Source organism: Brachionichthys hirsutus, chromosome 15, assembly GCF_040956055.1.
Source record: "Brachionichthys hirsutus isolate HB-005 chromosome 15, CSIRO-AGI_Bhir_v1, whole genome shotgun sequence".
NCBI classification, from domain to species: domain Eukaryota; kingdom Metazoa; phylum Chordata; class Actinopteri; order Lophiiformes; family Brachionichthyidae; genus Brachionichthys; species Brachionichthys hirsutus.
Genome location: NC_090911.1, coordinates 1,730,752 through 1,748,400, shown reverse-complemented (window position 1 = coordinate 1,748,400; position 17,649 = coordinate 1,730,752). Strand labels below are relative to the sequence as shown.

At 43.5% G+C, this 17,649-nt stretch overlaps 1 protein-coding gene across 1 annotated transcript; it reads right to left on the bottom strand.

Moving 5' to 3' along the window:
• Nucleotides 1-129: 129 nt before the first annotated feature.
• On the bottom strand, nucleotides 130-12,890 carry exoc3 (exocyst complex component 3). Its single transcript, XM_068749021.1, has 16 exons — nucleotides 12,845-12,890; nucleotides 7,106-7,300; nucleotides 6,283-6,502; nucleotides 5,965-6,137; nucleotides 5,397-5,609; nucleotides 5,095-5,273; nucleotides 4,653-4,769; nucleotides 4,071-4,188; nucleotides 3,864-3,989; nucleotides 3,250-3,350; nucleotides 2,997-3,107; nucleotides 2,248-2,389; nucleotides 1,609-1,731; nucleotides 1,357-1,518; nucleotides 776-897; nucleotides 130-591 (listed from the first exon to the last, which is right to left on the bottom strand). The coding sequence occupies exons 2-16, from the start codon at nucleotides 7,247-7,249 to the stop codon at nucleotides 411-413; spliced, it is 2,232 nt and encodes a 743-aa protein (XP_068605122.1). The 5' UTR covers nucleotides 7,250-7,300; nucleotides 12,845-12,890; the 3' UTR covers nucleotides 130-410.
• Nucleotides 12,891-17,649: the final 4,759 nt, after the last annotated feature.

The following is a 17,649-nucleotide window of genomic DNA, read 5'->3' as shown; positions in this document are numbered from 1 at the left end:
CCCTGATTATGACTGCAAGCCAGTCAGAACACTGCGCTGTTGCATTCAATTTCAAACATACAGAAATCTCTGCATTTAAAATAAAATACATGGAAAAGCTTCAACCTACAATTAAAAGTCACACCAGAGTCCATTGTCACAACTATAATTTTATTATTCGTTGATGTAGACATGTTATAAAGATCACAGTATCAACAGCAATCTAGACATCACTCAAGATCTACTAATGCAGCTCAGCGTCTCCAGAATGCAATTCCACCTAAAATGACAATTACAGCGACCCTTATAACTCATTAATAAGAAGCACCTGCCCCCAGAATTTGGATCACATTGCGTTCATTATTTGTTTGATAGTAGCTAAAGAAAATCAATATTTACCAATGATGGTTTTTAGATACACAGCTGCGGGCTTATTTGAGGAGCTTTGCAGTTGCCATTGAGGTCATGGTGGGCACAGTGATGTCTTTAAAGATGGGCCGTGTCACACCCGAGAAGGAAACTTTGCTTTCGCTGAGAACTCCAATGATCATTTGGCGCATTTCCCTGCTGGCATCGCCACGCACAGCCAGCAGCGCCTGGATGTGCTCCTCCCTGTCAACAGCAGAAACAACAACCCGATCGTTCAAAGTGTAAATGAACCAAAGCGTTTGATCTGCTATTCTTGTCTGGTCCAAGACGGAGTCTTTGATCCGGACCTTGACCTGCAACTTTGGTCTGGAACAAACTGGAAAGTCCCCCCCCCCCCATTAAGCCCAATCAGCGCATCTATATTTACCTGATGTCCGGGTACTTGGACACCAGCGTGGTGACCTCCAGGAACAGAAGGGTGGGGTCAGTCAGCTTGAACACTTCAGCGATGGCAGCGATGGCACCGCACAGCTGATCCGTGTCCTCGCCCTATACAAAATAATAATTACAGTCAGGCACGCCAGACTGACATGCCAGAGGTGATTTTGTTCATTACCCCACCAGCTGTTATATTTGGTGAGTCACAGTCTAGTTAGAGATTCATAGAAACAGTGACGATTATTTCATGCCAAGCAACTGAACCGGCGTTTGTCCCGTGTGGATGGAGAGACGCTCTAACGTGCAGCCGCAGGCTAGACGATTAGCTTCGTGTAAATCCTCCTCACCGGACAATCACCAAGCTTCTGAGCCTAAATAACGACCGCCTGTTTATTTCAGAGTCTGCTAACTGATTAGCGTCATTAACTTTTAACTCAGGGTAAAGTTCTGGACTGAACCGCTTCCAGACCGACCCATTCCTGGCCTCGACCGATTGGTTGTTGGTTGGAATGTAAAGCTGGTCCCAAAGTGAACACTTGTTGCAGTCGAGATAATTCTACACGAACTCACAGCAGACAATTTCCTGAAAAGAAACTTGAACTGATCGGCTTCTTTGATCATCCTCTCTGCTCCCTCTCTCCTCTCGTCGGCGTTTTTAAAGGTGATTCTCTTCTGCATCACGGCCTGAATGTACTCCACCACCACCCTGCGCAGCGCCTCACTCGTCATCTCCTGCAAACATGGCCGACGCGCCATCAGATCACATGATCCTAGCACAAAGTAGTACAATGGCAAACACGTCGATGTTGGCCGCTGCCCGACCTGATTGAAGGGCTTCTTGATTTTGTTGAAATCGCTGAAGTAGTCCTCGACGGTCATGCAGATGGTGTCCACAGCGTGAGAGCCAGCCAGCCACTTCCTGGTCAGCAGCTCATTCAAGTGGTGCTGGAAAACGGAGCATCAAAATCAAAGCAATGGAAGAATAGCAAAAGCATGAAGACTTGTTTTTTGAATTAGTGAATTAAATTGTCATTTTTTTCCTGTGAATTTAAATGAAAAGCACGTCAGCATATAAAATGTACATTTACACATGGCTTCTTTTTCTTTTTTTTGGAGGGGGGGGCAACTTCCACCTCAGACAGGAAATACACTCATACTATCGATACAGTAAAGATTTCAGTTTAAAATATGCAGTTTTGGTGTGAAGCGTTGCTTTAACTGCTAAATCTGACTTTCCAGCGGCGAGAAGGTGAGCAATGAATACTTTTTAGTCGTAAGAAATAGTTTTCATGTCGTAGCAAAGGCTTGCAAAGTGTCAAATCTCTTCTGAGGTTAATCAGTAGTAAAAATCTAGAAAAGTCGGATTTCTCCACTCATTCATAGAGAAAGACTTGAAAGACACAAATAAGACCTGCAACAGTACAAAAATATATGGTTCTACCCAAAATGTCGCCTTCTTACTTCAAGATCAAGGAAGACTTCGTCCAATAGGAACTGACATCCTTCTTTGGCGACCTCGTTAAGCGTCTTGTCGATGGCGCCGTCACTGTCAGTGGACTCCAGGGACGGAGCGTACTTCCTCTTCAGACTGGTGACAGATTCTCTGAGGGGTGGAAAGAAGCATGGGCTCAATGTCATGATGTGTATTGTGTGTGTACCGGTATGTATATATACATATACGCACACACACACACACACACACACACACGAGTGTGTGAATGCACATATGCATGCAATGTCCTTTTTAGGAGTAATTCCATTTTCATGTACTGAAAGCTGATTGAATTGTGTGTATTCCAAATCATATTCATGTTCTCTCTCTCTCTCTCTCTCTTTCCCAACTGGTCCAGACAGATGTCCGTCCACTATGAGTCGTAGGTTCTATTCAAGGTTTCTCCTTGTTAAAGGGAAGTTTCTCCTTGCGCTTATGGGTCAAGTCGGGTTCTGTTTTTTCCTGCTACACCTGCGTTGAGTTAACTCTTTCTCTTATGATCTGGCGCTATAGAAATGAAACTGAATTGAAAGATTATTTAAAACACAAGCCAGCATTATTTGGTGGCATCCATCTGTTTGGACCTGACTGAGAGGAGCGACGAGCCACTCGATTGTTAAACATCTCTAAACAATCTTTGTTCTCCCGGGGGAAATACAGGAATTCCAAATCAATGTGACCAGAAGTACGAACGCACATTGTGAAAACGAATTCTTACTTGAATGTCTGGCAGTTGTTAATGACAGCGATCATGTACTGCACATAACACTGAGGAAGCTGCCGGTCTCTCAGGTGCTCCTCTTTGTACGTCAGCGCCTGCTCTCTGTATCTACACAAAACACAAAAAGCATTCTGCCTTACGCAACTATTGAAGTACGGCCATTTATTTTCTTGACCTGTACTTACAAAAGAAAAGGAAACAAGATGAGATCAATGAGGATTTTCTTTCACATTAGAGTATCAGTAATTACCTGATAAGAAATGTGTTCATCTGTTTCAGGCAGAGCTTCAGAACCTGCTCCTTGAAATCCCCGTCAATCTGCGCGGCAACTTGCAAATTTTGTTCAAACATCTGACACAGAGCGAAGATACATGAAGGTCAGAGGTTATGAAGGCACAAAGCTCCCTCAAAGTCCATCTTTAGTTTCCCCATCAGCTAAAAGTTCTTATGTGGTTTCCAAAAAGGCTAGCAGAAACTAAAATGAGCGACTTGCATCGTAAATGAACTCACAGAACGCCGTTCACAGCACAAAGACACGTCCAGCGTTATAAACAGCGAAGCCGCAACAGCAACACACATTTGTCTTTACTGAAACGGGCTTATTCATCGATTTGTGATGCTGAAATTGTCCGTCAGGAGAGTGAAAAGACAAACACGGGACTTGCAAAGTTAAATATTTGAAATGAGTGTCCAAAATGTATTCAACGTCTCAACCTTTTATTTATTTTATTTCACATGAAATCCAACGCAGCGAACCGTGCTCTTGGATTTCACGAGTCTCGTGTTTTGGGTCACCTTAGATAAAGATGTGGCACGAGAGTCAATGAAAGGAGGCGTAACTCCGTGCCCATCTGTGTGCGTTACCTGAAAGACGATGGCAGGCAGCGTCGTCTGGTAGTATCCATCTTGGTCAGCCTCGGGCTCGACGTCTTTATGCCAGTCCTTCTTGTCGGTCTCCAGAGCCTTTCGCAGCCAGCCAGTTATATTAGACTGAAAACAGGACATTCAAACAGTCTGGTTGGCCAGCCAGTCCATCCAGTCGTGTACTTTGTACTTGCGTGTGGTACTTACCGTAAACGTCTTGACGTACTTGCCGAGCAGGTCGTCCACCATCTCTTGAGGAAGCAGAGGCTCCAGCTGGTTGATGTCACACTCTGACAGTAAGTCTGGATGGCCCATCATCTCCACGCTGAGACACACACAGATTCACCTCAAAGTGTCAGACAAGTCATCTCACATTTATTGTATATCATGGAGAAACAGGAGAAACGTAAGCAGGTGGAGCGGCCGCATCCAGGTCGATTCAGGATGAAGAACTGAGTGCTGCTGAACTTCATCTGCATTTGACAGGCGAGTGATCAGTAATAAATAACCAGTCCTGTGAACCTTTAAACACCACTAGACTCTTAGCTAAATGTTTTTTGGAGATTCAGATACAACTGAATGGTTTCACCTTTGAAGGATTTTGTATTTCTCTTCCCGAGAAGGTTCTATTTTAAGTTTGCATGTCCAGAACCATCGCAGATAAGATCTTGCTGCAGTTTGCAGCCCTGATTTACTTGTATAAAAGGTGAATGAGTTGCATCCAGACGTAATCTGGATGAAGAACTGCCTGCTGAGAGAGAGAGAGAGAGAGAGAGAGAGATTGTGTACCTCTTATATGTGTTTAGCACCCAAGTCAGCAGGGACACAATTTCATTAGCCTCCAAGTCCTCAGAGACAAGTTCTTGGACACGGCTGGACACGGCATTGTGGTAGAGACTGAAGAACCTGAAACAGACACGGAACTAAAGGTGATCAATACAGCGGAATGTGTCAACTGACAACTTGGACTTGTGACTCGTGCACGTCGGCTCCCTGTCATCCCGGGAGGCAAAGCAAGAGGAGTTGCTGATGATTCTTTTTTGTTCTCCTTGATTTGATTGATATTGCAACTCGTCACAAAACTCAACATTGAGCCGAACACATTCTTCAGGAGCGCCTGAAAATGTACTTTTAGTACTTCTGGTACGCAGTCGTGGATATTTGCATAGGTTCTAAGAGAAAGAACGACCGTTTTCTGAATGTGGGAGGGGGGGGGGGGGGTATCTTTTACCTGTTGAACGTGCGGTAGTGTGGAGGGAAGCACTGCACCATGAGGTTCTTGACAACGAGGAGGTCATCCAGAACATACTTCCTGGTTATTTCCAGAAGACGGACCAGCCACATTTTATCCGCTTCTTTTGTCACAGGCTGGGTTCCCTCAATGCGGGTACTGACTGTGGCCTCCAGAACCTGGTGCAGAACCATTTCAAACACTGAACTGAATGGTTGCTTATTGGAGTTTATTCCCCCTCACGTTCTCTGACATTTTCATTGTGTTGTTGTGTACTTAGTTAGTGTAATTAGTCCTCTTACTTGGAACATCTTGTCCTTCCATCGTTTGGGCCTGCCAGGTGGGATGAACCCAGTCTGCTTCTTACGATCAACCATACGGCGATCAATCTTCTCCTCCCGCTCGATGATGCGAACCACTGACACCAGCATGGTGGGGTCGCGGCGAACCGTCAGCATGGACCTCTGCAGGACCATCCACAGCTGCTTAGCCAGCTCGTCTGATAACCCTTGGACCTGAGAACGCAAAGACAGAGATCACCATGACCCCCGCCCAGGAGGTCATGGTGATCTCTGGTATGGACGCTTTCGTTCGTCCATTTATTTACTACACACGCGCACAATTTTGCAAAGAACAATGGATCACATCGCCACGGTGATGTGAAAGGGTTATTTCCAGTTATGACAAATGTTCGACTGCCTTTAGGTTCAGGGGGGCAACTGATGTTTCACACGGGTGATAAAGGTCATAAATAACTTTTCAACAAACGCTCTCAGCTATTGTAGTTTATATTACAATTATATAAATTGAATTGTTTCCGTAAAGCTCTTCCCCCTCGTCGCTCTCTTTAGTAAAATGACTTGTACTTGCATCTTCGAAGTAGATGGAGATGAGGTTCATGTCACTGGTGTTCTTGCTGTCCATGCGGTACTGCTCGTACATGAGGTCGTCCCGAGAACACTCCAGCTCCATCAGCTTCCTGTGCGCCTGCAGCAGCTCGGCCTGCTCTATCACCTGCTGCGTCTCTGCCACAATCTCAGGTACTGCACACGCACGACGGAGAAAGCCAGACAAAGCGTGAACGTCACGAGGAAAGGCTTATGAATGAGTTGCTGCGTTAAACCCTTGGAAGGCCCCGGGGGGGGGGGGGGGCGACAATCGAGTTGGGTCTAGCAGAACGAAACTTACCAGAGAAAATGTTTTTAAGGTTTTCCACAGCCGATGCCAACTGACTGTGCTGAACAACAGCATCCTTGACGTCTTTCAGGTTTTCTATGGTGTTGATACTCTGCCTCCAGTCTTTACTCACATCCGCCAGCGAGTTCTGGATGTTTTTGACGTCCAGCAGGGCGCTGTGGAGCTGGGTCAGTCCGGTGCGGACGCCGTCCAGCTGGGACTGGATGGCTGCCTGAAGGATGCCACAGGTCATCAACAGAAGTTAATATTACTATTAACATACAGATACATAATTATTACATCCATTTAAGAGCTGGTAGCCGGTGAAAGACGGAACACTGCGTTGACATTTCACCCTCTAATAACTCACCTATAAGGAAAGTATTTAAATTGTTATAAAAAAATAGCCAATGACTGACATCGTTGTTGCTGCATGTCCTTTTAAACCCTGCATTTACACGAAGGCTCTGATACGTCCTCCACCTCTGGGACAAAACAGTTCTACAGTTACACAATATTTACTGGTCTGCTTGTTATAACGCATGCATTCTGTTAGAACAGAATACATGACAATCTGAACCAACAATAGTTTGCTTAGTTCTTTTTCAAACGGAGGAAACAGTTTTCATTTTAACAATTTTATATTTCAAAAATGTTCGTATTACTGGGTCGCTTTAAAAATAGGAAACGTAGCGCTTTCATCATGCTAACATCTTTTGTGAACACACAGATGGCTTGTCAATCTCTATAAAAAGTTCGCCTTTAATAGCACAAACCAAAACGTGTAATATATAAACTAAACTTTAGTGTCCTGTTCTTTCTGCAGAGGCATCACCTTCAGCCGAGCCTCCACCGAAGCCTTTTTGCGGGCTTCTCTTCGCCGGTACTGCTCGACTTTGTCCAGCTGATCGGATCGTTGCAGCATCCCTGCCACCCGCTGCACCGCCGTGGCAACCGCCTCCCGGCTCGTCTCTTCCATGCCGCCTGCTCACTGGTGTAGCGCACCAAAGGCCCCGTTCAAACACACCACCTGAGGACAGAAACACGCCGAATGGCACGGATTTAAAGGTCGATTTCATCCGTCCACCCTGGAAGACGGATCTGTGACCATCGTGCACGTAAATCCCACCGTGACACATTCTGGTGAGTTTCTGAAAGAGGTCGTTGCTGCGCTGTAAACTGAAACGCGGTAAAAACCGGCATCACAGAGTGAACCGGAGAACACAATCACTAAAACGACACAATCATTAAAACGACACAATCACTAACACGACACAATCATTAAAACAACACAATCATTAAAACAACACAATCACTAAAATAACACAATCATTAAAACGACACAATCATTAAAACGACACAATCACTAACACGACACAATCATTAAAACGACACAATCATTAAAACGACACAATCACTAAAACGACACAATCATTAAAACGACACAATCATTAAAACGACACAATCACTAAAACGACACAATCACTAAAACGACACAATCACTAAAACAACACAATCACTAAAATAACACAATCACTAAAACGACACAATCACTAAAACGACACAATCATTAAAACGACACAATCATTAAAACGACACAATCACTAAAACGACACAATCACTAAAACGACACAATCACTAAAACGACACAATCACTAAAACGACACAATCACTAAAACAACACAATCACTAAAATAACACAATCACTAAAACGACACAATCACTAAAACGACACAATCATTAAAACGACACAATCATTAAAACAACACAATCACTAAAACGACACAATCACTAAAATGACACAATCATTAAAACGACACAATCACTAAAACGACACAATCACTAAAACGACACAATCACTAAAACAACACAATCATTAAAACAACACAATCACCAAAACAACACAATCACGAAAACAACACAATCACTAACACGACACAATCACTAAAACGACACAATCATTAAAACGACACAATCACTAAAACACATTCATTAAAACAACACAATCACTAAAACGACACACTCACTAAAACGACACAATCATTAAAACAACACAATCATTAAAACAACACAATCACTAAAACAACACAATCACTAAAACAACACAATCACTAAAACGACACAATCACTAAAACGACACAATCATTAAAACGACACAATCATTAAAACAACACAATCACTAAAACAACACAATCACTAAAACAACACAATCACTAAAACGACACAATCACTAAAACGACACAATCACTAAAACGACACAATCATTAAAACGACACACTCACTAAAACGACACAATCATTAAAACAACACAATCACTAAAACAACACAATCACTAAAACAACACAATCACTAAAACAACACAATCACTAAAACAACACAATCACTAAAACGACACAATCACTAAAACGACACAATCATTAAAACGACACAATCACTAAAACGACACAATCACTAAAACAACACAATCATTAAAACAACACAATCACCAAAACAACACAATCACGAAAACAACACAATCACTAACACGACACAATCACTAAAACGACACAATCATTAAAACGACACAATCACTAAAACACATTCATTAAAACGACACACTCACTAAAACGACACAATCATTAAAACAACACAATCATTAAAACAACACAATCACTAAAACAACACAATCACTAAAACAACACACTCACTAAAACGACACAATCATTAAAACAACACAATCATTAAAACAACACAATCACTAAAACAACACAATCATTAAAACACAATCATTAAAACAACACAATCACTAAAACAACACAATCATTAAAACGACACAATCACTAAAACACATTCATTAAAACAACACAATCACTAAAACGACACAATCACTAAAACAACACAATCACTAAAACGACACAATCATTAAAACAACACAATCACTAAAACGACACAATCATTAAAACAACACAATCACTAAAACGACACAATCATTAAAACAACACAATCACTAAAACGACACAATCATTAAAACAACACAATCACTAAAACAACACAATCATTAAAACAACACAATCACTAAAACAACACAATCACTAAAACAACACAATCACGAAAACAACACAATCATTAAAACACAATCATTAAAACAACACAATCATTAAAACAACACAATCACTAAAACAACACAATCACTAAAACAACACACTCACTAAAACGACACAATCATTAAAACAACACAATCATTAAAACAACACAATCACTAAAACAACACAATCATTAAAACAACACAATCATTAAAACAACACAATCACTAAAACAACACAATCATTAAAACAACACAATCATTAAAACGACACAATCACTAAAACACATTCATTAAAACAACACAATCACTAAAACGACACAATCACTAAAACAACACAATCACTAAAACGACACAATCATTAAAACAACACAATCACTAAAACGACACAATCATTAAAACAACACAATCACTAAAATGACACAATCATTAAAACAACACAATCACTAAAACGACACAATCATTAAAACAACACAATCATTAAAACAACACAATCACTAAAACAACACAATCATTAAAACAACACAATCACTAAAACAACACAATCACTAAAACAACACAATCACGAAAACAACACAATCATTAAAACACAATCATTAAAACAACACAATCATTAAAACAACACAATCATTAAAACAACACAATCACTAAAACAACACAATCATTAAAACAACACAATCATTAAAACGACACAATCACTAAAACACAATCATTAAAACAACACAATCACTAAAACAACACAATCACTAAAACAACACAATCACGAAAACAACACAATCATTAAAACACAATCATTAAAACAACACAATCATTAAAACAACACAATCACTAAAACAACACAATCACTAAAACAACACAATCATTAAAACAACACAATCATTAAAACAACACAATCATTAAAACAACACAATCACTAAAACAACACAATCATTAAAACAACACAATCATTAAAACGACACAATCACTAAAACACATTCATTAAAACAACACAATCACTAAAACGACACAATCATTAAAACAACACAATCACTAAAACGACACAATCATTAAAACAACACAATCATTAAAACAACACAATCACTAAAACAACACAATCATTAAAACAACACAATCACTAAAACAACACAATCACTAAAACAACACAATCACGAAAACAACACAATCATTAAAACACAATCATTAAAACAACACAATCATTAAAACAACACAATCATTAAAACAACACAATCACTAAAACAACACAATCATTAAAACAACACAATCATTAAAACAACACAATCACTAAAACAACACAATCATTAAAACGACACAATCACTAAAACACATTCATTAAAACAACACAATCACTAAAACAACACAATCATTAAAACAACACAATCATTAAAACAACACAATCACTAAAACACAATCACTAAAACAACACAATCACTAAAACAACACAATCATTAAAACCTTTTGTTCTTTCTTGAATTATGAAAATGTAAAAACATTAAATAATCTATCAAAATGCTTATTAAGGTAAATTAAGTATATTAACAATCAGTATTCACTCGAATTCTGTTCTCTGTCAACGTCACCGCAGGTACGCTGACGATACTGCAGGTACCCTGATGTTACTGCAGGTACCCTGATGATACTGCAGGTACGCTGATGATACTGCAGGTACGCTGATGATACTGCAGGTACCCTGATGTTACTGCAGGTACCCTGATGATACTGCAGGTACGCTGATGATACTGCAGGTACCCTGATGATACTGCAGGTACCCTGACGTTACTGCAGGTACGCCGATGATACTGCAGGTACCCTGATGTTACTGCAGGTACCCTGATGATACTGCAGGTACGCTGATGATACTGCAGGTACGCTGATGATACTGCAGGTACGCCGATGATACTGCAGGTACCCTGATGTTACTGCAGGTACGCCGATGATACTGCAGGTACCCTGATGTTACTGCAGGTACCCTGATGATACTGCAGGTACGCTGATGATACTGCAGGTACGCTGATGATACTGCAGGTACCCTGATGTTACTGCAGGTACGCTGACGATACTGCAGGTACCCTGATGATACTGCAGGTACCCTGATGATACTGCAGGTACCCTGATGATACTGCAGGTACGCTGACGATACCGCAGGTACCCTGATGATACCGCAGGTACGCTGATGATACTGCAGGTACCCTGATGTTACTGCAGGTACGCTGACGATACTGCAGGTACCCTGATGATACTGCAGGTACCCTGATGATACTGCAGGTACCCTGATGATACTGCAGGTACGCTGACGATACCGCAGGTACCCTGATGATACTGCAGGTACCCTGATGATACTGCAGGTACCCTGATGATACTGCAGGTACGCTGACGATACCGCAGGTACGCTGATGATACCGCAGGTACGCTGATGATACTGCAGGTACCCTGATGATACTGCAGGTACCCTGATGTTACCGCAGGTACGCTGATGATACCGCAGGTACACTGATGATACTGCAGGTACCCTGATGATACTGCAGGTACCCTGATGATACTGCAGGTACCCTGATGATACTGCAGGTACCCTGATGATACTGCAGGTACCCTGATGATACTGCAGGTACCCTGATGATACTGCAGGTACGCTGACGATACTGCAGGTACCCTGATGATACTGCAGGTACCCTGATGATACTGCAGGTACGCTGACGATACTGCAGGTACGCTGATGATACCGCAGGTACACTGATGATACTGCAGGTACCCTGATGATACTGCAGGTACCCTGATGTTACTGCAGGTACGCTGATGATACCGCAGGTACACTGATGATACTGCAGGTACGCTGACGTCACCGCAGGTACGCTGATGATACTGCAGGTACCCTGATGTTACTGCAGGTACCCTGACGTCACCGCAGGTACCCTGACGTCACCGCAGGTACCCTGATGTTACTGCTGGTACGCTGACGTCACCGCAGGTACCCTGACGTCGCTGCAGGTACCCTGATGTTACTGCAGGTACCCTGATGTTACTGCAGGTACGCTGATGATACTGCAGGTACGCTGACGTCACCGCAGGTACCCTGACGTCGCTGCAGGTACCCTGATGTTACTGCAGGTACCCTGATGTTACTGCAGGTACGCTGGTGATACTGCAGGTACCCTGATGTTACTGCAGGTACCCTGACGTCACCGCAGGTACGCTGATGATACTGCAGGTACCCTGATGTTACTGCAGGTACGCTGACGTCACTGCACCTAGCTCCTGTCAGCTTCGTATTTAACGTCAGGCCGAGCAGAGAACGATGAGCTGTGACTGTTCTCCAGTTTAGACGCTGCAGGAGGGAACTGTCGTCAAAGACACCGCGTTGGGGCCGCGCTGCGGTATCAATAATGTGTTACTAAGCTAACCGTGTGTCCAGGTGGAAAAATGATCGAGCACAAGCTAAGCTAACTACGGAAGACAACATTACACGATACGAGTCCGCGTAAAACAAGCTAACTGCGTTAGCCCGACAAACATTCCTACCTCAGACGCCTCCGGGACGAAGCTCGCAGCGACGACATAATATCTCCGGTAATATCTGACAGATATACAAGATGTTTACAGATGAGCGACGAAAAGACTCCGCCCCTTCGTCTGCTTCTTCTTCTTCGTCCGCTTCTCCGCACGCAGCAGGCGCGTATTACCGCCCCCCACAGGTCAATTATAGGTCGCCAAGTTCACAGAAGGGAGTCGTAGATAAATAGATAGGAATCTTTATTTTGCCATTGCACACACACACACATATTACATTATGTTACGGGGAGCACAAAGGGACAAGCACAATGACGAAGGGTTACCAGCATTTATTACAAAATGACAGATGGAAAGTCACTCTTCACTTTATCCCGTATTGCCTGCCAGTCCCCAGTCCACCCCGAATAGCACCGCACTACAAGGCGGAAGAAACCCGCAACGTCAACACTCCAACTCACTGCAAACTTAAAAGCAACACACCACAAACCCATGCACTAATAAAACCACACGTAAAAATAGGATCGGGTATGGTGGGTATTGGAGTGCTAACGGGATACAAGGGAGGGAAGTGACAAAACAAAAGAAAAGAATGAAACAAAAGAATAAACAAACAAAAATAAAAATAGGTAAGAGAGTTAGTCCGCTCGTACAAGCTTACACAATAAACAAAACACAGATGTACGACACTGAGCGGACTAACTCAAAACAAAACTCGAACTAAACTTAATACAAAAAGACAGCAGGCAGCGGCGACATGAACACTGAAACAACCAAAACAAATACAACATCATTATTTGTTAAAACACATTTAATAAGATATGCCTAAAACTTTAAAAGACCGCATACCTGAGGCGTCGTTCTCCCACGCCCAGTCATTCAACCCTTACGAATCCGAGCTCAAATCACTCCGGTCTTCAACAGACCCTATCAAATAAAACACACTTAAAACCTAAAACATGATATATAAAATCAACATATTAAAATATTCACCGAAGTAAAACACATTTAAAACCTAAAACATGATATATAAAATCAACATATTAAAATATTCACCGGCTTAGCTCATCAAATGCTTCGACCATGCATGTGGGCCCAGCAAACAATCTGGTCACCCGACAGGAAATTGGCATCACCTTGGCCAATAGCCGCTCCCTTTTTAAGGAGAAGCGCCCCAGGAGAGGGCGACACCCTGTGGTGGCCTCCAGCACCTTCACCCTGTGGTGTCCCCTGCTACATTCCTCCCCCTCAGCGTGCATCGGCGACCCGACGATGTACTCAATCAGCAAGTTATTCAAGGCTTGACCTGCACCGACTGAGGCAGTCGATGCGGATTTGAATGCTGCCCAGCCGTTCTCCTCTCCGACCTCCTAGGCCCAGAAACTAAAGATGTGTCAGTTTCTCCCATGGGTTCTTGGTCTGAAAGAACCTGATCCGACACATTTCCAGCATTACAGTTCCCGCTCTCTGATCCAGGGAGGGATTTGAGTTCATCCTGATCTATGACAACATTGGTTGGGTCACCATCAAAGGGAGGATTCTCGTCAGAGGGAGGATTCTCTATCCCCCCGGCTCCAGTCTCCTCCGCCCCTCTACTTTCAGGCACACTCCTCATCTCAGCCCTATGTATCTGTCGCAGAGGACCGTCCTGACCTGCAGGTGCTATAGAATACACTACTCCTCGAGCCGGAGGTGGATGGACTATTTGATATGGAGCTGGGTCCCAAAAGTCCTGAATCTTATTCCGACCCCTAACAGCATGATTTCGTGTGTATACTAGATCTCCCTGCTCAAAATCCGGTGCCACAGGTACATCCTGCTTCCTTGAGTCCCTCTGAGCCACTTTATCATCCACCCTTCGTTGTACCATCTCATAGGCTGCCGCTAGAGATTTTTGGTGTTCTTCTACCCACTCTTCCATAGGAAGGTCCTCCTCCTGGTTGTTTCCAACAAGAGAGTCAATGGGCAGCTGTGGCTCCCGCCCAAACATTAAAAAATATGGTGTCCTGCCAGTAGTTTGGTGTACAGCGGTGTTGTACGCAAATGTCACTTGTGCAAGATGGCGAGGCCACCTGCGTTTCTGTTCCGGTGGCAGGGTACGCAACAAATCATGCAAAGTGCGATTGAAGCGCTCACACTGGCCATTCCCCTGGGGGTGGTATGGTGTAGTGCGGCTTTTCTCGATTTTATATAACCTGCAGAGCTGCTGAACCAAACTACTCTCAAAATTCCTTCCTTGGTCCGAATGAATGCGACCCGGGACACCAAAAACCTGAAACCAATTTTTTACTAATACCTCTGCAACTGTACTAGCCCGCTGGTCTTTAGTAGGGACAGTTTGCGTGTACTTAGAGAAAACGTCCGTCATTACAAGGACATTTTCCCTGCCGTCAGTGGAGAGCTCTAAAACTGTAAAATCTATTGCCAGAATCTCATGAGGCCGTGACGCCTTGACTGTGCCCATGTACGTTTTGACTTTTGGCTGCACAGCTTTCGACAACACGCATCTTTCACAGGTTTTACACCACCTCTCTATATCAGAGTACATATTTGGCCAGTAGTGACGAGCACGCACCAACTGAAAAGTCCTTTCTATGCCTTGATGACCTTGCCCATCGTGAAGGGAGCGAAGAATGTTTTCTTGCAAACACTGGGGCAATACAAGTTGCTCAAGCTCAGCCTGTCCATCCGGGGTGCAAACACGGCGATAGAGCACCGACTCTCTCTCTCTAAGACGACCCCACTGCCTTATCAACTCCCTGGTGCCCTTGGTAAACTTATTACGCTCCCTAGCATCAGGCATCCCACCTCTCTCCCAACACTCCAAAAAAGGGCCAATATTAGGATCCTGATGTTGGAGTGTGACAAGATCAGACCTTAATAACCCAGGCAGTGTGCTGATCTCTTCCTGCAGCCCCAGGACCCCTTCAACAACATCAGAGCTAGTCTCAGACTCCCCTAAAACGGCATGTTGGCGGGACAACGCATCCGCATTAGTATTTTGTGAGCCGGGACGGTATTTCAGTGTGAGGTCAAAGACTGCCAACTCGGAGGCCCATCTCTGCTCCGTCGCCCCAAGCTTTGCTGTGGCCAAATGACTTAGTGGATTATTATCCGTGAAAACTGTACATTTATTTCCCAGCAGGTAATCCCTGAATTTTTCCGTTACAGCCCACTTCAGCGCCACCAACTCCAACTTCATGGAACTGTAATTTTTCATGTTCCGCTCCGTGGGCTTTAGGCTACGGCTCGCAAAAGCTATAGGACGACGCTTACCCTCATGCTCCTGGGAGAGAACAGCTCCTAACCCTCCGTGGCTGGCATCTACTTCCAACACAAAAGGTTTCTGGAAGTCTGCATAAGCAAGAACAGGTGTAGTGATTAATGCATTCTTAAGAGTCTGAAAACTCTGCTCACATTCTGCATCCCAAACTTCGCTCAAAGGTTTTTTTGGCGTTTTTCCTTTCCTGCCAGGAGGGAGGAGCCTAGCCACTAATCGATTTAAGGGGGAAGCCATGTTAGAAAATCCTCCCATAAATCTCCTATAGTAGCTGGCAAATCCCAAAAATGAGCGAAGCTCGGCCAGGTTAACAGGACGCTTCCAGTCACGCACCACAGCTACCTTCTCCGGATCAGTAGAAACCCCCTCAGCTGACACCACATGGCCCAGGTACTTTACACGTTTTTGGAAAAAGTGGCACTTTGAAAGCTTCACCTTCAACCCTTGTGTTTTGAGTCGAGAAAAAACCTGGTCTAATCGTTGCAGATGTTGCTCTACAGATGATGAAAAAACAATAACATCGTCCAGGTATAACAACAGAGACTGATGACGGCAGTCTCCAAACAGGCGCTCCATGAGACGCTGAAATGTACTTGGCGCATTACATAATCCAAATGGCATACGATTAAACTCAAACAATCCGAAAGGTGTACAGAATGCAGTTTTTGCCTTATCTTTCTCCGCCATCTCAACTTGACTGTACCCACTTGCCAAGTCCAGGGTTGTAAACCACTGGGCCCCGCCCAAAGCATCAAGGGATTCATCAATTCTAGGTAAGGGAAATGCATCCTTCCTAGTTCTGGCATTCAATTGCCTGTAATCGACACACATCCGTAAGGAGCCATCTTTCTTCTGTACCAACACAATTGGTGATGCATACGGACTACTACTTTCTCTAATAATGTGGCTCTGTAAAAGTTGTTGAACGTGGGAACGTGCCAAATCATATTGGGAAGGGGGAATGCGTCTATAGGGCTGCCGTACTGGTGTTTCATCCAATAGTGGGATTTCATGTTTTATTAAGTTGGTACTGCCCACATCTAGGTCATTCCTTGCAAACACTTGGTTGTACTTTAATAACAAATCGCTGGCTTGCTTTTTTGCCTTCCCTTGCAGATTTTCAAACTCTGGCCAATCCAATACAGTGTCGTCGACAGTAATCTCCTGACTGGACACATATGCCATGCAACTCTGAGAGTCAATGGAAACCTGTATATGCGGGTCGGCCGATACAACAGTGGCTGTTTGAACCGTAGCAACAACTCTTCGAGGTGTCAACCATACGTCTGTTTTACCCACATTAGTAATGGGGACAAATGCCTTGCCCTTTTCTGCCTTTACTAAAGAGGGAGAAACCAATAGCCCCTCAGGTAAACTGCCCTCTCCAGGACCAAGAGGCTCTACGAACAGGTCTATGGGTTGGTGTAGAGGCATCTGTGGACATGTTACCGGGACATAACAGAGGCTACCTGCAGGGACGCAGAATGGTTTCTTACCCTGCACTCTGATGGAATAAGGGTCCGGAGAGTTGGCCATG

Coding starts and splice junctions, on each gene's coding strand:
- exoc3 (XM_068749021.1), bottom strand. CDS start 7,249: ATGGAAGAGACGAGCCGGGAGGCGGTTGCCACGGCGGTGCAGCGGGTG. Junction 2,390..2,996: donor AACAACTGCCAGACATTCAA/GTAAGAATTCGT, acceptor TCCACCCCTCAG/AGAATCTGTCACCAGTCTGA. Junction 1,732..2,247: donor AAGTCTTCCTTGATCTTGAA/GTAAGAAGGCGA, acceptor TCCGTTTTCCAG/CACCACTTGAATGAGCTGCT.